The 20,949-nt window shown below is 36.4% G+C and overlaps 1 protein-coding gene and 1 non-coding gene across 4 annotated transcripts in view; both read right to left on the bottom strand.

Annotated features, from left to right (window-relative positions):
• Positions 1-837: 837 nt before the first annotated feature.
• Positions 838-20,949, bottom strand: part of GCFC2 (GC-rich sequence DNA-binding factor 2) — a 73,656-nt gene continuing 53,544 nt past the window's right edge. For 2 of the 3 annotated variants that reach the window (XM_024758856.1, XM_024758857.1), the window contains 6 exons: positions 15,157-15,281; positions 9,189-9,265; positions 7,649-7,715; positions 5,551-5,697; positions 2,366-2,490; positions 838-1,535 (listed from right to left, as the gene is read on the bottom strand). In XM_024758856.1, the coding sequence (XP_024614624.1) occupies positions 1,418-1,535; positions 2,366-2,490; positions 5,551-5,697; positions 7,649-7,715; positions 9,189-9,265; positions 15,157-15,281 (659 nt within the window). In that variant the 3' untranslated portion in view covers positions 838-1,417. Of the gene's footprint in view, positions 1,536-2,365; positions 2,491-5,550; positions 5,698-7,648; positions 7,716-8,470; positions 8,573-9,188; positions 9,266-15,156; positions 15,282-20,949 lie in introns of all 3 variants that reach the window. The other variant, XM_024758860.1, reaches the window with a different exon arrangement.
• Positions 11,410-11,513, bottom strand: LOC112409001 (U6 spliceosomal RNA). Its single transcript, XR_003005064.1, has one exon. It is a non-coding gene; the product is annotated as a U6 spliceosomal RNA (small nuclear RNA).

The following is a 20,949-nucleotide window of genomic DNA, read 5'->3' as shown; positions in this document are numbered from 1 at the left end:
TCCCCGGCATTGGCAGGTGGATTCTTAACCACTGCGCCACCAGGGAAGTCCCTGTGCTGAATATTTAAAATATTTGTTTCCTAAAGCGAGAGAGAGGCATGGACATATATACACTACCGAACGTAAGGTAGATAGCTAGTGGGAAGCAGCCGCATAGCACAGGGAGATAGCTTGGTGCTTTGTGACCACCTAGAGGGGTGGGATAGGGAGGGTGGGAGGGAGGGAGATGCAAGAGGGAAGAGACATGGGAAGATATGTATATGTATAACTGATTCACTTTGTTATAAAGCAGAAACTAACACACCATTGTAAAGCAATTATACCCCAATAAAGATGTCAAAAAAAAAATTTGTTTCCTGTCTAGGCCTACCACCAATGACAAAAAAACCACAACAAAAATTAGTAACTACGTAACAAGCGATAACTTAGTACACCAAAAACATACACAAATTTAAAGAAAATGGCAAATGAGGGAAACTATAACATAGCACATTCAAAACATGGGTGTCTGTTTTGTTTTTGTTTTTATTTTTGGCCGTGCTGCGTGGCTTGCAGGATCTTAGTTCCCCGACCAGGGATCGAACCTGTGATCTCGGCAGTGAAAGTGCAGAGTCCTAACTACTGGATGCCAGGGAATTCCCAGAACATCAGTATCTTTAGAATATAAAGCTCTTACAAATCCATAAGAAAAAGATGAATAGATATTTCAAAAAGAATTACAAATGGCCAAAAAACAAGTAGTCACTCTCTAATAGCCAAAACAAATCATTAAAATAAGATTTTTTTCACCTATTAAGTGCAAATGAGTTAAAAAAAAATGATAATACCTATTGCTGGTAGAGATTCATTGACCTTTCTTAGACTTCTGTTGGTACAATACATTGGTACACATTTCTGAAGAACAATTTGACAAGCATTAGTTATCAAAAGCCCTAAAATGCCTTAATCAGAATACTTAACAAGTAATTCATCCCGATTAAGATTTTCATTTAAACTCATCTGTAAACAGAGATAGTTAAAATGAAGAGAACTAAAAGAGGTTTTTATGGTTCAGGACAGAAGACCAACCAAGGCCAAAACAGCTATAACAAGCTTCCTTCAACTCCTTTCTTAAGCTGGAAAAGTCGATGGAAAAATCAAATGGAAATGGAAATATGTTAAACTCTTACTGTTCCTGTGTGTCTAATTCCTGCAAACACTGCAAAAAAAAGGGGCAGCCTTTCATGATACCAGAAGGTAGAAGGTGGAAGGAATGGAAAGACAGAGTCCTGCTTTTTGGGTGTTGCAAATCCTCCCCTCCATTACTGGGAATAAAGAAGTGGCAACATATTTTTTTTTTTTTCCTTCTTTCTCCAAGCAAAAGAGCCAAGTGTGACTATATTAAAACCTCATTTTAGTACTTTCCTATAAAGTTCACTCAAACTTCTTTAATTACTGATTTAAGATGGTCTAGGTGATATTCTTCTATGAAGGATTCTGCTTGATTCAAAGCTTTTATTTTCACCAGAATAAGAATTATTTCTTTGACTTCATCCCTGAAAAAAAAACAAAAAAGCATTTTTCCTTTTAGAAATGCAATGTGTAAGGGCACAGTGAATCATAAGTAGTTAATCTGAAACAAAAACTTTACCTTATGCCAATATCTAAGATAGCATAAAATATTTAGATGCTACCTTCTCCACATAATCATGAAGTTCCAATACAGACTATTAGTGGATGTATTCTGGCAAATTTTAATGTGAATGACTATAAAAAAGGAGAAAAGCATAGATCAAATCTATCAGAAATCTGACTTGTGGTTTGCTGCTACCAGCAGCTTATATGGGCTATCCTGGCAGCAGTATTTATCCACAGATATCATCAAATGCTACAATTTGAGGTTTTAACTTTTTTTCTTTTTGGAGAGGTGGTTTGCCAGAATACCGCTGTATTTAAGTCCTTAAACATCTAGTGCTGTGAATGAGATATCCAAAACAGAGATCTAGCTACTGCTGGGTAAATGCCAGGTTGCAGACCTGTACATAACAAATGTTGAGATTTTGAAATGGCTAGGAAAATTAAGAAGACATTTAAAACATGCTTGATAAGAGGCTTTTGGTTTATAGTTTTAATTTTAAATTCCCCTGTGATACAGTTTTCTGGAAGTGCTTATTTTGGAAGAGATTTACATTTAAAAATATGAACTAATATGCATGAGGTGTGAATATAAAATATTGAGTGATTCTAAAGATCATACAGGAAAATATCTCCTAACTCTTCAGTGACAGTCTTAGATTTTTAAAAGTAAAGTACAAATCTTTCTAAAAATTGCTGAGAATGGAACCCTAAACTATGCTTATGGAGGTACAAATAAAATATGCATTACCTGATTTCACTTGTAGATAATTTACGTGCAGACTGCAGTAAAAACTGGATGAAGTTTTCTAGCTGGGGAATAGATGTTCTCATGGCAGAATTTTGGAACCATTTTTCTGGTAAACATGCTGCTATCTGATAATCAAAACACATTATTTTTAATAATGACAGTTATTATCTAAGGACTTTTAGCTAACATAATTTCATTTAATCCTCATAGTACTCATGTTGCTTGAGTATTATTCTTCCATTTTATAGTTCATGGTTAAATAACTTTTAAGAATTTCCGCTTTTTCTGTCAAGGTTATATATTTAAAAAAAAATCATATTTTGATACCAAGAGCTTAAAATAGACTACTCTTTACAAATACTTCCTAGTACTTGTAATACTTTCAATACTCTGTATTTCTGAGCGGTTAAATTGTACAAAACATTTATAACTAAACACCAGAAATGTGTAGACACAAAACACATTTAGTTAACATACCTACATTTGACCCTTAAACAATGCAGGGGGTTACGGGCAGTGACCCATTCGCAGTCGAAAATCAGTGTATTAACTTTACAGTCGGCCCTCCATATCTGTGGTTCGGCATCCAAGGATTCAACCAACTGTGGATTGTGTAGTACTCTAGTATGTATTTATTGAAACAATCCATGTAGAAGTGGACCCATGCAGTTCAAACCTGTGTTGTTCAAGGGTCAACTGTATAAAATAGGTACATTTTTTTTTTTTCTGTGGTACGTGGGCCTCTCACTTCTGTGGCCTCTCCCGTTGCGGAGCACAGGCACCAGACGTGCAGGCTCAGTGGCCATGGCTCACGGGCCCAGCCGCTCCGCGGCATGTGGGATCTTCACGGACGGGGGCACAAACCCGTGTCCCCTGCATCGGCAGGCGGACTCTCAACCACTGTGCCACAGGGAAGCCCAAAATAGGTACATTTAATATGATTTCACAGTAAGAAATTGGGTGAGTTTGTGTATAATCTACATGAAGAAATAAATCAAGGTCATTCTAAGATACACTGAGTGAAAAAAATTAATTATGGTTTTGATTTTCTTGTAATTTAATACATTTCTTTAAATGTCCATGGCAGCATAAAGAGTCAATGTATGTGCATTCATTTTTTTTCTTTTGGGGGGAAAATAACCCCAAACAACACTTATCATCATCATGTTAAAGGTAATACATGATTTGGGGAAAGGTTTTGGAAAAAAAAATGTTAACAAAATAAAAAAGAAAAGAAAAACGTCCTCATAGCAGAAGGAAGAATTTTTTTAAAAAAGGAGAGAGAATGGGAGCAAGGAAAAATCTGAGATCATACTATTTAAAGAAATTCTTGGTTTTGCTATAGTTGGTAAGATCAAGATCAGTACGTACTTCTAGAAAGTAGAAAGTTGCACCATATATATATTATAAAATATGTTAAATGAAAGTTCTGGAATGCACTCTTTCTAAAATAAATCTGACTGGTCAACACTGAAAACACAGTTGAGGAAAATGATTTATCCTATTTTTTAATCACCTTTTTCAATTATCCAGAAAAAATACAGACACACTGATTGCCTAAGGCAGAAAGTCCTATAAGTCTTATCATGCAAACTGTATCTTTTTAAAGTTTAAAAACCAGCCCTTACTGGCTTGGAATTTAATGTCATTTGCCCTTGCTTTCCCCTTGTTTTGTACCACAAGTCTCAATAAAATTCTGAAGAAACTATCTAGCTTTTCCATAAATGATCCTGGGACTTATAAACACATTGTCTTGGCCTGGTTTTCTGGCCACAAGCTGTGGAGAGAATGTCATATATCCTCTTCCTTACTTCTGCATAGTAGAGCCTATGGTCAAAGAGGACTAAACTGAAACCTGAAACACACATAGGATGGATGATGATTGAAATTTCTGGTAGATAATGTAGTTTAAAACTACATGAAATAAAAACCACAGCTAGAAAAATGGAGGTTGTCTAGGAACTGCTATCTAATATTACATATATATTTATATTTTTAAAAATTTTATTTAAGAATGTAAATATTTTCCCACATTCTTAGAAAGTTTTCCTCATGACTTTTATCTTATGGATAGACACTAATATTTTTAGACATTTAGGTTCTTTCCAACTGTCATCTATTATAAATAATGCTACAATAATATTCTTTGTATGTAGAAACCTTTATGCACATCTGATTTTTTAACATAGGATAATTTCCTAGAAGTAAAACTGCTAAGTAAAAGGGTATAAACTTTAAAGGTTTTATAGCAATCATGCCAAAATAGTTTCCAGAATTGTATTCCTCTTTCCATAGTGCAGAAACTATTTCCCAGAATTGCCACTCCATACGTTCTAGATGAACGGTATCCCTGGAATGATGTGGGGCTGTTGTTTCCCTGTGCTTATGACAATACTGGAAATTATAATGGAAATAACAGCAAAAAATTTGCCAGCATAAAGGTAAAAACAATATCCTTACTGTATTATTTGCAATTCTCTGATTATTAGTACTGTTAATATTTTCCACATGTTTAGAAGTTATCTTTGCATATTCTTGTTTTGGTGAATTAGGCAATTCACCATGTTGCATGTCTTTTGGTCATTTTCAATAAGAATATTTGAATTGTTTACTGCTTTTTAAAAATGTGGGTATTTATCCTCGTTATGCATTGTAACTTATTTTTCTGTTTTTCAACTTTCTTTTTAACTTTCCATTATAGAAAATTTCAAACATAAACAACAGGAGAAATAATAAGTATAGTGAGCCCAATGAACCCATCTTCCAGTTTTAACAATAATCAAATAATCCTGATACATTTTTGGTTTACTGAAGTTTTATATTTTTGTCAAATCTATTATTTTTTCTCACCATTTTTGCTTTTAAGTTCAGAAAGGACTCCCTTAACATCAGGTATAGTCATTTATCTTATTAGTACAATATTTTATAGTTTCATTTTTTTACACTTAATTCTTTACTTCACCTGTAACATTGGTATGTAGTGAGAGGTGAGGATCTAACATTCATTTTGTAAACAGTTAACCAGTATACTTTTTTAAAATACTGGGTTCTTCTGGGTTTCTAGTCTGTTAAATTAATTTGTTGTTAATGTGAGTACCATAATTTTAATTATTTTGCTACAAAATTGATTTTAATAACTAAATTTTAAAAATGATAAAATTAGAATCAGTTTCTACACAACTTACCTGGTTGCACTTTTTAACAACATCTGGCCCAGGTATGGCATTGAGAAGAGCTATAATAAGATAACGATTCAGCAGCTTCCCTAGTCCTAGCTCTTGCAAGGTGTCTTCTGGGAGGAGTTCATTCCAAAGAAGAATATTGCGGAAGAGCTAAAACACAATAAAATGTCAAGTGACTATGTACCTTTTCTCCAAAGGAAAACTGTAATAGTATCCAACAAACATAAAAAGTTGGTCAAACTCTTTTAAACTCTCACTACAATTGGCACTGTTGGAACCGTAAATTTTAGAATCAACAGAAAACATTTCTGAATAAACACTTGATTCTTTCCAACCTCCATATATTTGTTCATCCTATTTTCATTTTTTTAGGACAACCGCTCAAAATCTATTTCAAATTACCTTGCTGGAGCCTTTCCTGATCAATAGTCTTCCTTCTCAATCCGTACTCTCCTGGAGGCTCGGGCCATCAGATACAAGACCACAGGACCTCAGGATTCATAAAAGCACTGCCGTTAAAGCCAGTGCTACGGTTACCAATGTGTGACCTTGAGAAATCAATCAAACCTGAGAACCTCACTGCTCTAATATAGAAAATAAGATTAATAATAACCTGTGACTTTGGAGATACCTTGGGTAAAATACTTTTAAGAAAATCTAATAAAAGTAACATGGGTTGCATTTCCCTCCTCTAAATGCAGATCTTTCTGTGAATTTTATGGTATCTTCCACTTTCTTTCCAGTAATATATGTATCACGCTAGGTGCTGAACTACATTCAATTGTACTAATATGCAATGCCTTTTCACAATGTCATTTTTGATGTTGCTCCCTCTTCTTGAAAAGCCTTTTCCCTGACTCAACCACATGACAAGTATTGATTCACCCTATCAAAATTGTTCTTGCTGAGGTCACCCATTACCTTATCATCATCAAATCCAGTAAAAAAATTTGTTTTCTAATTCTCTTCAGGGGCATTAACACTCTGTCTTCGTTCTTGAAGGCCCTTCACTTAGTTTCCCTGATGCCACTTTCTTATGACCATTCTTAGTTTCACAACTCATTCTTAAGGCCTCTCTGAAGACTCCACTTTCTCTGCCCACCTCTTATCTCAGTATCTCCTAAGGGTCTATCCTTAGCCTTCTTCTCATGCTTCATGCAATCTCCTCAGAGGTTGTCATTCATGACCATGCCTCCAAATACTGCCTATATGTGGTTGACTCCCAAATCTCCAGCTCAGATCTGTCCCCTGCAATTCAGAATCATATATCCAATTGCCTCCATTTGTCCCATAGATATTAAATTCACTATGTCCAAAACAGATCTTATCTCTCCTCCCAAACCTTTTCTTCTTCCTGTAACCCCTCCAACGCCCTCAAAGAATGTCATCATAAGTTACCAGGTTGCCAAAGTCAAAAACTTGACTAACACCCTACATTCTTCATACGTAATTAATATCTTTTGAATCCATCTTTTCCTTACCTTCCTTTGCCACTGACTTAGCACCGACTTCATCCTGTATCATTTAGACCAGGGGTGAGACAACTATGGCTTGTGAGTTAAATACAGCTTATTGCCTGTTTTCGTAGAGTTAGTGAACTAAGAATGTTTATTTATTTATGTATGTATGTATTAAAATATTTATTTATTTGGCTGTGTCAGGTCTTAGTTGCGGCATGAGGGATCTTCATTGCAGCATGCGGGACTGTGGCACGTGGGCTCTTTTAGTTGTGGCATGCGGACTCTTAGTTGCGGCATGGGAGATCTAGTTCCCTGACCAGGGATCAAACCCCCAGGCCCCTGCATTGGGAGCGTGGAGTCTTAACCACTGGACTGCCAGGGAAGTCCCAAGAATGGTTTTTGTAATTTTAAATGATAGTAAAGCTTACTGAACCAAAGACATGCGCTCATTTGTTTACATATTGTCTATGACTGTTTGTACTACAGTGGCGGAGCTGAACAGTTCAACAGAGACCATATGACCTACAAAGCCTAAAATATTTACTGTCTGGTCCTTTACAGAATTTTGCTGATCTTCACTCTATAGTAAATTTTTTAAAAAATAAAAACAATTAGTTTTATTCCTGCCGTTTTCTGCTTACCTTTAGACCTGACCAGAACTGTCTTTCTTGGAACTTTGAATGTGGTGACATTCTGTTTTCTACAGCACTAATTTGAAGCAAAAGAAAGAGAAAGAAGAAAATGCAAATGACTGTTCATCTTTCAGAAACAGAGTTTAAAAATCTGAATGGTTTTGTTTTTTTAAAATCAACCAAACTAAGCCTTAACAGAATATAAAAGGAGGTGCTCTGGTGATATCTACTAAAATTACAAATGCATGCACACTTTTGACTCAATAAATACATGTCTGAGAATGCCTTCTGTAGATACATTTCCACATGTACAGAATAATATGTCCATAAAATGATTCCCAACATTGTTAGTAATGGTTTACTTCTTACATGCTCGTCAATTACAGTACATCTATATAATGGCATATTGTGCAGCTTAAAAAAGACTGAGGAAACAACTTATGTGATGTCATAAAAAGATCTCAAAGATGTACTAAGTCAAAAAAGTAAGGTACATAACAATGGTTATGACTACAATATACTTACTTTATAAGTAAATATATAAAAAAGGAGAGGAAAATAAGATTAATTCTAATTGCATTATAAGTATTAAAATTCTATAAGTATTTAATTCTAATTGCATAAAGAAATTCTGAAAAGGTAAAAAAAAATTACCAACATTGAGCATTCTTGCATGCATGTATGTGTACAGAGAAGGAAGGGCAAAAACTGGGTGGATGGAGGTCAGGAATGGGAGGGAGTAAGACTTTTCATTTTAAACATAAAGTTTAAAAATACACATTCATACTTTTTAACCATGGGACTATATTACTTATCTAAAATATTACAAACCTTACTGGGGGGGAATTTTTACATGCAGGCATCTCTTCAGGATTCACATTAACTAGCAAGCTTAGAAGTTCCTTTCTTTTCTTTCCATACAGCTCTTCCATCCTGTAAGTACTCTACAGCTTCAGTTCATGATCCATTACTATAACTGATGCCTTCTTAACAAATGTAAGAATATGCATCAAATACTACTTGTTTGATCATTTAAAGGTAAATACAGAATTCAAAGATGCAGTTTCTGGCCCCTCAGTGATGTTCCAGGCCTTATGCTGGGCTTTCCGTGTCAGGCATTGTTCTGAGCACTCCCTTCATCTTCACAATGTCCTGTGAGGTAGGCATTAATTTAATGCCCAATTTTATATACAAGGACACTGATGCACAGAAAGGCCCAAGGTCAAATATCTAGTAATGGTGAATCTGGGCTCCAGAATCTGTGGTTCTAAGCACTCTGCCATGCCAACTGTCATGTTCTTAGGAATATCATTAACCACCACCCCCAACCAAAAAACCCCCCTAAAACCTATGTCCAAGTGCCAGACATCATACACGGCAATATAAAAGGTGACTGAAAAATATCTGTTGAAATCTCAATTTGCATCTTAATAGGTATGTGTGTTTTGTAAACACTTAATACATTTAGTTTCTTCTACATTACACTCTTAAATGAATCTGTATTGCAGGAGTAACTATTTCATAAAATCTAGAAATTAGCAACTCTTACCTCTCTGGATATAGAGGAATAAAAACATCATCGTCTATTGCCTTCTTCATTCTTGAAACAATGGGTTTAAGTAAATCCTATTTTTAAAAAATTTAAAAGCATCACTGATAGTTATAGGTAGAAATGTGTTTACCAAAAGAAGCAATTTTAACAGAATAGTGCAAATTTGTATACACTCACAGACTTAGGTGTTAAAATAACTATCAGTTAGGTACAAGAGAACTGCATTCATCCATGTTGTTGCACGTTGCAGTAGTTGGTGCCTTTTCACTGCAGCACAATATTCTGTTGCATGATGGAACATTTATTTAGATGGTCTTCAGTTTAGGGGTTACTATGAATCATGTTGCTATAAAAGTTCTTGTAGAACATGTCTTTTAGTATGCATGGGCATATAATTCTAATGGGCATATGTAGAGATAGAACTGCTGGAATACAGTTCATGTTTATATGTTCAACTTTGTACAGAATGCCAAATTGTTTTCTGAAATAGCGGTATGCCATTTATATTCCCACTAGCCATGTATGAGAAATCCTGTTTCTCTACACCCTTACTAAATCCTGGTATTTTTAGAGTTTTTAAATACTTGCAATTCTGGTGAGTATGTAGTCCTATTTTAATTTTTATTTTCCTATTGAGTAATCTGATGTTGAGCATCTTCTCATATTCTTATTTACCATTTGGATATGCCCCTTTGCAAAGTATCCAATTAAAACGCTTGTCTACATATTTTTTTTTTAAATTTAAATTAGGTTCTATCTCTTATTGATTTGTAGATGCTTTATAAATATGGTTTCTTCCCTGGTTTGTCAATATCCTTTGACATAGTATATTCACTTTGGCAAATTCATTTTATTGTTTGTATATCAAAAATTGAAAATAACCAAAACATTGAATCATGGGAACTTTTAAGGACATCATGTTATGTCCATCCAGTGCATGAAATATTTAGCTAAAGTTTATGAAGACTGTAGTAACATGCAAATTTAAATGTTTAATATTTAAGTGGAAGAAGTAGGATACGAGTGTACATGTCCATTAGTATTAAAATTCTGAAATAAAAGGTAGGCTGAAAATATCCTACAATGGTATCAGTCTTTGTACTAGGATAAAAATTTCTATAATAAGATACTGGTCTTACACTTAAAAAAGGAATCCATATTTGAAAAATGGAAAGGGCATACTACATACTAGAGGGAAAGTTATTTTTTTAAGTCAGTGACAATGTGTGTAGCACAAATTAAGCTGTCATATACCCTATACTAAGCAAGTTACTCATAAATGTAGAATTCAACCAAATATATTTTTTCATGAAAGGTGTATCTAACTGAAGTCCTGTTTCTCTTTTCACTTAAATACCTGTAACATATTCCTCAAATGGCTGCATATCAATATTAACATTAAAAACAAAAACTCAATTTTCTTTTACTCTCTTGGCTCACGGGCCCAACCGCTCCGCGGCATGTGGGATCTTCCCGGACTGGGGCACGAACCTGTGTCCCCTGCATCGGCAGGCAGACTCTCAACCACTGCGCCACCAGGGAAGCCCTCTTGAATGCTTTTAAAATACAATTATGCTTTGATTTTTTTCCACTTAATGTAAATGATTTTGAATCTCAGCCTTGATAAATATTTCCATATTAATTTTTGTTTCTTAAAAATAGTTCTCTAAAAAATGCTATAAAGGACTTTATTGAGTCAAATGACAGAAGTAGAATATGGATGGTAGATTAAGTACTGTTAAATTTACTGAAATTGCTAATTGTACTATGGTTATGTAACAGACTATCCTTAGCAAATATGCAACTTACTCTCAAAAAGTGTTCAGGAGAAAAAAAATCGTGTGTGTGTATGTGTATATCTAATGGGAGAGCAAACACTAATGCAAATGGGGCAAAACATTAACGACAAGTCAATCTGGGTAAAAGGCCTATGAATATGCTATTTTTATTCATGAGAGTTTTCTGTAAGTTTGCCATTATTTCCAAATAATTGTTTAAAACAAAAGAAAACTTAAATTCACATATTTTATAACTCGGAGCTCATTAACTTTTCCAAGTAGTAAAATACCTTTGGTGGAAAAACAAAGTTCTCTAAAGTGTAAAGTTTTAACAACTACACGCACTTCTGTACACAGACTTTTTATTTTTTTATTTTCTTATTGAAAGGTTCTTTAAATTCTACAATGCTTTACAATTTTCAGAGTTTCACACACGTGATAAAAATATGGGATGCTTCACGAATCTGTGTGTCATCCTTGCACAGGGGCCATCCTAATCTGTGTATCATTCCAATTTTAGCATGTACACGTTGCCGAAGTGAGCACTGTATAGAGACTCTAAAACAGCTCTGAAAAGGCACTTAAAAGCTCTGGCTAGTAGTTTTTATGATGCTCTGCATATCCATAGTGATAATCCTGGGTGGCATGGGCAGATGTTGAGGCCCTCAGGGGAGAATGAGAGTAGGTGCTCACCACAGCAAGAGCAGCATTACTTTTGTGTGTGTCTGTGTACAGGGGTGTGTAAGACTTTATTTGAAAAAGTTTCTGTGGATAGAAAAAGAAATTTGAAAACTACCAATCTATCTAAGCATTCATCTGATGTCACTTTCACATTTCCACTAACCGGTCACCCAACCTATGCACTATCCCCTGAGGCTGTGCATAACTTCGGGCATCTTTTGACTATTAGATTTCAGTTAATGAGAAACAAACTTCTCTCCCCTACACCTTCCATACGTTGGTCCCGGTTACTTCTCAGGATCATGCAGAGCAAATCTAATCATCCTTCCCTATGAAAACTCTTCAGGTTTAAGATTGATATCTCACTTTTCTACATTTTCTCTTTCCCATACCATCTTAGACACTCTCCATTTAATATACTTTAACCTAAAATTAAATGCAAAATACCCAGGGAAGTCTTACTTGTGAGGAAAGCACATACAACATTTTTACTCAAAAGAGCAGACACCTAGTAGGATGAACTCCCATTAGTCTTTCTGCTATTCAAGTGACACTGTTGACTCATATTGGGTTTACGGTTGATTATAATCCCTCTCTGTGTTACCTATGGTTGCTTCAAAGCTGTGCCTCTCCCATCTTGTATTTATGCAGTTGAGTTTTTGAACACAATGGTAGGACATATGTATATTCCTTTTACATTTTATGTTTTGAGAGTCACTCCATTTTCTCAGTATTTTGAAATTCTTTTGGATTCTAATTCTTTTATCCATAGATCTATGACAGAATTCCTAGCTTTCTGCCATTGAGAAATTTTATTAGCATGTATTTTACATCTTCATCCAGTTCAATAAAAATACTGAACAGGACAAAGCTGAGAAGATTCTGGCCCTATGGGTCAGTATTCTTTAGGTATACTCTACCAGTTTTCTGTATATCTGACTATACCATATCTTTTCCCATTTGATCCGTAAGAAAATCTTAACATATTTAAATACATTATCTACTGTACCTGTACAGTACCTTATTTATCAGTGAAAGTAACTGAGATAATATGGAAGAATATGCTTTGATAAACAGTTGTTTGTATTTAGGAACCCCATCAATGAAAGATTACAGTAAACACTGATTTCTTATTTTAAGTGCTCGTAATCCATCTCTGTAATAATCTATTTTAGAACATTAACCAGAATCAAAACTATTCTCACCAGACATTAGTTTACAGAATCATTTGCTTTTCACTTCAAAATCAGGAACTACGCTGTCTGACTTGTTCTTCTGGAACCTTTCTCATTCTCTTCAAAAATCACTGGCAAACTGTGTTACTAACCTGGAATATTACGTAGTACACTGATTCTCAAGTAGGGATAATTTTGCCATGCCTCAGAATATTTTATAAGTCTAGAGATATTTTTGGTTGTCAAGACGGGGAAGTGCTACTGGCATCTAGTGAGTAGAGACCAGGGGATCTTAATGCATAGGACAGCCTCCCACAAAGAACTATCTGTGCCGAGTGCCAAAGTTGAAAGTCCTGATGTAGTTCTAGTCTCCTACGAATGCAAAGACCCCATTTTCAACATTCAGAGTGGGAGGGCTTCCAGAATTTAAATTACCAGTATAAAGACTTCATGAGTGGATCCATAACACCACTGAAAGACTTTAGTGGTTACAAAGTGCTGGGCCTGCCACTTTAATCTTTTAAAAGTGACTTGGAACTCTGGGCCCCAGCTCCTTCACCTGTAAAATGCAATTAAAGTCCACACATTTTACAAGGTTGCGAGGATCAAATGAGAAAATGTGAAAGTGTTTAAAAAATGGCAAAGCACTATTTACATTTGGGCTATAGTTAAATAATCCCACATAGAGAGCAAATACAGGACTATATAGCTGCTTCCTTGTAGCTCTAACCTACTAATCTTGGTTCTGTGCTTTATAACAACACAGAATAAATCTATTCCTTCTTCAAATATAAACACTATCTCTATGCACATCTTCTTTTTAGTTGAATCTCTCTAATTCCTGCATGATTTTCACATGCTTTTATCCTGTTGTGGGTAAGTGGAAAATGCCCTTTCTCCATCAGTTGCTACTGTTCAAATCCTATTCCTTCCTTCAGGTCCCTGCTCAAATGCCACATCTAACAAAAATTCTTTCACTGCAGAAAGGAAATTCTCTCTCCTGCCTCTGTTTTGAGGTTCATAGCCCTTTATCTGGGCCACTCATGGGGAGGCAATGTGGGCAGTGAGATAAGCCTGGGCTTTAAAGTAAGACTAATAACCAAGGTACAAATCCTAGTTCTGACTCAAGGCTTTACTGTGAACAACCTTTCAAGATTCAGATTCTTCAACTGTAAGATTAAGCTATCACCGTTGTTAATCGGATTGCTGGGACTAAGTTGGATGATACAGGAATAAGACCTAACAGAGTGCCTAGTACACAGCAGGAGTTAGATAAACAAGTGCTCCTTGTCACTCCCACTTACTTCCTATTTGAAATAACAGTTTATGTACATCTTGTTTCCTCTAAGATAACATGCTTCTTAAAGGCAGAATCATGCTGGTATCCCTATTCTCCCTCTTATTTCTTACAGCTTCCCTCGTTCATGACAGCAATTCCAAGTGCTAAAACTTACTGGTGTTCAGAATATGAATATGACATGTCTCCTTGCTTTTTCAACCACCTTGGTTATTCCACTCTGGGTACCCTCCAGTCTGTCAATCTCTCTCTTAATTCTCTTAAAACTCAACGTAAAATTGGTTTACTTATTTAACTGCATGAGTATACAATATTATCAACAAACAGAATGATAAAACAAGAGTACTACAATAAGAGTAAGATTCAACACTCTCAAAAGAGCCTCTAAAAAGTTCCTTCCTCTTTATGTCTTATGTTCAGTGAAACTCAATTCTAAATTATGCTAAGATGAGAATCTATCCTATTGAAGCTTGAATCCTCAAAGAGATTACTGTTCTCAACTTTGGCAGATTATAGAAAACTAGTTAGTATAATGAATGTTAGCCTAGTTTTAAAATCATTGTTAAAATAAGGTCATAATATTACTACACCTTTGCCAAAAAACAAAGGTAATTAGTATTTTTTTCTTTTAGAAGGAATGAATTTGCACTAATATATTTATGCCTTTTCGTCTCTGCAGGGCCAATGTATATTCACAAACCTGAAAGACAGCTGGCTGGGCCATGAGAACACAAATCAGACCACTAAACAGAGAGAAATAAGCTAATAAGAATGAAAGTAATAATCTGGATCTTATTGAATGTATGTGTATCCTTTTATAAGCATTACCATTCCTGTAAGAGTGTTCAGAAATATCAAGGTGTATTCTTTCATCTTATTAATTATAAAGAGCAAAAAATGGTCAATCCTAAATATTTTTCCCTAAATAGTTTTCTGATAATTACTTCTTCTGCATCTTCCGTAAACAAAGATTTATAATAAATTATATTGATTTACAAATATATCAAGAAATTCATAATTCTAGAAATTATTACCTGTTTGCCTTTATTAATAACTTCATTTTCACAAGTGGAATGTTCTTCAAAAATCATTCTGCTCTGTGTTATTAAATTTGTTGTCTGTGAGGTTGACAAGGGATCCCAAATGAATTCTACAAAGTCTGAAACAAAAATTTTTGGTGGTGCACAATTTAGTTACTAGACTGAGCTTTGCTTGTCACATATAAACAATTGAGGCCTTTAGCAAACACTACTTCCCTCCTTATGTGGTTTAAAATCCATGACAATCAGTACCATTATGTATTTGCATATACTCTCTGTTGCTGCAGTCTGGCTCAACTGCAACCCTAGTTAAATCACCTTGTCACAGCATCTGTGCCTGCAACCATGCGGCTAAAACATGGCTGGAAAAAAATACACTTTAAATTGATCACCATGAAACTCCAGTGAGACCTTAATGCTGCCCAGCAATCACATTCTGTTTCCCTGGCCCATTCTCTTTCCCTCTGGCCTAGACAATTATTTCCTGCCTTATCCTTCCTCCTTGCTCTCAGTTAGTGGACTTTACTCTTCCAGATGACTATTTCTTACGTTTTCTTTTCTCCACACTTGCTCTCACTCTCAGCTGATTACTTCCCCATTTGATGAGAAAAATAGAATCAATCCGAAGAGAAGCTCCACAAGGTCCTCCTACAGCATGTACACAACTACCAGCACCTGTGCTCATAAACTCTAACTTGTCTCCCATTCCTATGGACGAAGCACTACACTCCTTGCCAAGGCCAACCCTTTATTTGTACAAAAGACCCCAACCCCTTCGGCTTTCTTGAAGATCCTGTTCCCGGAATTCTGCCCTCTCACTTCCACTGGATCTTTTCTATCAGTCTACAATTATTTCTCTTGTATTAAAAATAATCCCTCTCTTGACCCTACTTTCCCCTCCAGTGCTGTTTTACTTCTTTGCTTCATTTTACAACAAAATTACTTAAAAAACTTCCTATCTCCATTTTCTCTCCTCAAACTCCTGAATTCACTTCAGTTAGGCCTTACCTCCAACTATTCTCCTAAACTACTCTTACCAAGTCACAGATAACCTTCACATTTGTAAAATCTAATGGTTGATTCTACTCCCCATCTGATTTATCAGCAACAATTGCAACACTTTTCCTTACTTGGCTTCCAGGATACTACTCCCGTTTCCCACCTACCTCTCTGGTCTCCTTTACTGTCTGTTTGTCATCTTGTTGACTTTCTAAATGCAGGAGTACCTCAGGACTCTGGTCACTTACCTTCTCTTTCCTATTTATATTTATACTTTATACAGAATTCAACCACTTTCCAGCTTTTAACACTCAAGCCTAAGCTACTATCATCTGTTGCTTGGATTACTGCAAAAGTTTCCTAACTGGTCCCTACAGTTCATTCTCAACACAATAACCAGAGTAATTCTGTTAAAATGTTAAGGCAGATCTCGTCACTTCTCTGCTCTAAACTCTCCTTACAAATGATTATAAGGCCCCATATGACACAGCCAGTCATCCTGCTCACCTCTTCTTAGTCTCCCCCTTGCTCACTCTACTAAAGTTACCCTGGCTTATGTGCTGTTTTTCAAGCAAATCAGGCTAGCTCCTGCCTCAGGGCCTTTGTACTTGCTGTTTCTGCTGCCTTGGATGCTGTTACCTCAGATATTCACATGGCCCACTTCTTTACTTCCTTTTGGAATCTGCTCATTTGTGACCTTCCCAGGAAAGCTTTCCTTGGCCAACCTATTTTAAATTGCACTACTCTTTCGTAATTTGTATCTCTTTCCCTTACTTTATTTTTCTCCTTGGTCCTTTTAACCAACATACTCTAGATTTTATTTATTTATCTTGTTTATCCTTTGTCTTCTTCATGGAATGTAAGCTCCATGAGAGCAGGGATTATTATTTTGTTGTATACACTGAAGTAACAACTGTGCTTGACTCTTGTAAAATACATGTTAAATAACTTTTTAAAGTTTTCTTTGCGGTACGCGGGCCTCTCACTGTTGTGGCCTCTCCTGTTGCAGAGCACAGGCTCCAGACGCGCAGGCTCAACGGCCATGGCTCACAGGCCCAGCTGCTCCGCGGCATGTGGGATCTTTCCCAGACCGGGGCACGAACCCGTGTTCCCTGCATCGGCAGGCGGACTCTCAACCACTGCGCCACCAGGGAAGCCCTGAATAACTTTAAAAAATGTAAATAGGTTAAAAAGAAACATCCCAAGTCAAATATAAAACAGTGATTTCTCAGGCATCTAGAAGGTTAGGCTTGTAATAATCTTAGAAATATTTGGTCAACTAATACTGAGAGCCTACTATGCGCCTAACATTAATGACAGGAAACAAAGCAATAAGTAAGACTAGGTAACTGCCTCTGAACAATTCTGTCTAATGGCAAATACAAATAATTTAATGCATAGATGCCACCCTAAGTATGAGTTCAGAGTGCCACAGGAACCCTGAAAGGTATGCCTAATCCAGTTCCTAGAAGCAATGTCCATACTGAGTTCTGAAAGATGAGGAGAAGTTAGCTAGATGAAAGAGGTAGATTTGTCAAGTGGATGGACGGCAGAAGGTATAAAGGCCAAGGAGAATATAGCTTAAGTCCAGTAGAGGTGGAAATGAGGGGAAGAAGGAACTGAGCATGGCAGGAGATGGGGCTAAAGCACTACTAAACAGAGACAAAATCCTGAAAGGCCTGGAAAGCATGTTAAAGAGTTTAGACTTCATCCTAAAGACAGTTAAGAATAATTAAAGTGTTTTACGTGAGGTATGACAGAATCAGACATATTTTAGATAGATCACCATGGTTTTTGTATAGAAAATGGGTTAGAAAAAGGAAAAAAAACAGACTTGGCAATTGCTTATATAGGTAAGAAAAGGGGAGGAGTGGATGACTTGAAAGTTCTGGTTTGAATATGTGGGTAGATGGAGGTACCATTTTCCAAACAAAGAATATGAGAGGAGCAGGTCTGCAGCAAAGACGGCAAGTATGATTTTGCATGTGGAGTTTAAGTTGTCAAGTAGATGTACTCAGAAGATACTTTGATAAGAGAGATCTGGTGCTCTAAGAAGACATCTGGACTTGTTCTTCCAGTTCTTTTTGATTTAAAATGAAGCAGAATAGTACCATCCAAAAGAACTTTCTGTGATGATGGAAAATACATCTTACATCTGCACTATTTAATATGATAGCCATGAGTGATATATGGCTACTGAAGATTTAAAATGTGTCTAGTGTGACTGAGAACTGAATTTTGATTTTACTAATTTGAAATTTATATTTTAATAGCTACATATTGCTAGTGGTTACCATACTGAGCAACACAGATATAGATGGCACTAGAGGAGAGTATGCCAGGGATTACCTAGGGAGCTCATGAAGAAGGTCCACGATAGGACTTGAGAATAAATATACAGTATTAATTTCTTATAATGCTACTTATTTGAGTAACTGTTTAATTGTAAGTGAAATATTTGGAGTTTCCAGATGAGTACTTAAATGAGGCACATATATTCTATGCTATCATTAATAGTGCTTAATAGCTAAAAGTAAATAGTTAAAAGTACTATCTTTCTAAGATACCCATGATTGCACTACAAGTTATATGAAAAAAAATCTTTAAAGTATAGTCAAGTTGGCTGAGAAGCACTATAAAGTAAGTTGCTTCATCTTTTAAGAGTTCTGCAGACTTTGTAGTCAGAATTCATTCTCAGTGACATGGTGGAACAGATCCTTATCAAGTACAATTTCAGATAAAACAAGCCTTCAGACTGAAGCACAAGCATCAATGCCCAAGGGCTTCTAAGTGCTGGTGGCAGATGTGAGGGAAATGTAGTAATGTTTTTTAAAGAAAGAAAAAACACACCATACACAAAAATAAACTCAAAATGGATTAAAGACCTAAATGTAAGGCCAGCCACTATAAAACTCTTAGAGGAAAACATAGGCAGAACAGTCTCTAACATAAATTTCAGGAAGATCTTTTTTGATCCACCTCCCAGTGAAAATAAAAACAAAAATAAACAAATGGGATCTAATTAAACTTAAAATCTTTTTTTGGGCCACGCCACATGGCTTGTGGGATTTCAGTTCCCCAACCAGGGATCAAACCCAGGACATCAGAAGTGAGAACATGGAGTCCTAACCACTGGACTGCCAGGGAATTCCCTAAACTTGAAATCTTTTGTACAGCAAAGGAAACCATAAACAAAACAAAGAGACAAGCCTCAGAATGGGAGAAAATATTTGCAAATGAAGGAACCAACAAGGGATTAATCTCCAAAACATACAAACAGCTCATGCAGCTGAATATCAAAAAAACAAATAACACAATCAAAAAATGGGCAGAAGATCTGCATAGGCATTTCTCCGAAGAAGAAGACATACAGATGGCCAAAAAGCACATGAAAAGCTGCTCAACATCACGAATTATTAGAGAAATGCAAATCAAAACTACAATGAGGTATAACCTCACACCGGTCAGAATGGCAATCATCAAAAAGTCCACAAACAGTAAGTGCTGGAGGGGGTGTGGAGAAAAGGGAACCCTCCTACACTGTTGACGGGGATGTGAATTGGTACAGCCACTATGGAGAACAGTATGGGACGTCTCTTAAAAAACTAAAAATAGAACTACCATATGACCCAGCAATCTCACTCCTGGGCAAATACCTGGAGAAAACCATAATTCAAAATGATACATGCACCCCAATGTTCACTGCAGCACTGTTTACAATAGCCAGGACATGGAAGCAACCTAAATGTCCATCAACAGAGGAATGTATAAAGAAGATGTGGTACATATATACAATGGAGTATTACTCAGCCATAAAAAAGAACAAGTAATGCCATCTGCAGCAACATGGATGGACCTAGAGATTGCCATACTGGGTGAAGTAAGTCAGACAAAGACAAATATCACATGTTATCGCTTATATGTGGAATCTAAAAATAAGGGTACAAATGAATTTATTTACAAAATAGAAGTAGAGTCATGGATATGGAAAACAAACTTATGGTTACCAGGGGATGGGGGGTAGGGGTAAATCAAGAGATTGGGATTGACATGTACATACTACTATATATAAAATTGATAACTAATAAGGACCTGCTGTAGCACAGGGAACTCTACTCAATACTCTGTAATGGCCTATAACGGAAAAGAATCCAAAAAGAGAGTGGATATGTATAACTGATTCACTTTGCTGTACATCTGAAACTAACACAACATTGTACATCAACCATACTCCAATAAAAATTAAAAAAAAAAAGAAACATAAGGGGAGAAGTTAAGGGAAAGAAAGAAATACATGTAGTAGAGATGAAAGTGTGCCCCTAATAAATGACTTATAAAAAAGTAACTAATGAAAGTAATGCTAGGGCTTCCCTGGTGGTGCAGTGGTTAAGAATCCACCTGCCGGGCTTCCCTGGTGGCGCAGTGGTTGAGAGTCCGCCTGCCGATGTAGGGGACACGGGTTCGTGCCCCGGTCGGGGAGGATCCCACATGCCGCGGAGCGGCTGGGCCCGTGAGCCATGGCTGCTGAGCCTGCGCGTCCGGAGCCTGTGCTCCGCAGCGGGAGAGGCCACAACAGTGAGAGGCCCGCGTACCGCCAAAAAAAAAAAAAAAAAAAAAAAAAAAAAGAATCCACCTGCCAATGCAGGGCACATGGGTTTGAGCCCTGGTCTGGGAAGATCCCACATGCCACAGAGCAACTAAGCCCGTGCGCCACAACTATTGAGTCTGCACTCTAGAGCCCGCTTGCCGCCAACTAGAGAAAAGCCTGCGCGCAGCAATGAAGACCCA

The sequence above is a fragment of the Neophocaena asiaeorientalis genome, unplaced genomic scaffold (genome assembly GCF_003031525.2).
Source record: "Neophocaena asiaeorientalis asiaeorientalis breed wild unplaced genomic scaffold, Neophocaena_asiaeorientalis_V1.1 scaffold285, whole genome shotgun sequence".
Lineage (NCBI taxonomy): Eukaryota > Metazoa > Chordata > Mammalia > Artiodactyla > Phocoenidae > Neophocaena > Neophocaena asiaeorientalis.
The sequence above is the reverse complement of the archived record's forward strand: the minus strand, read 5'-3'. Positions and strand labels throughout refer to the sequence as shown.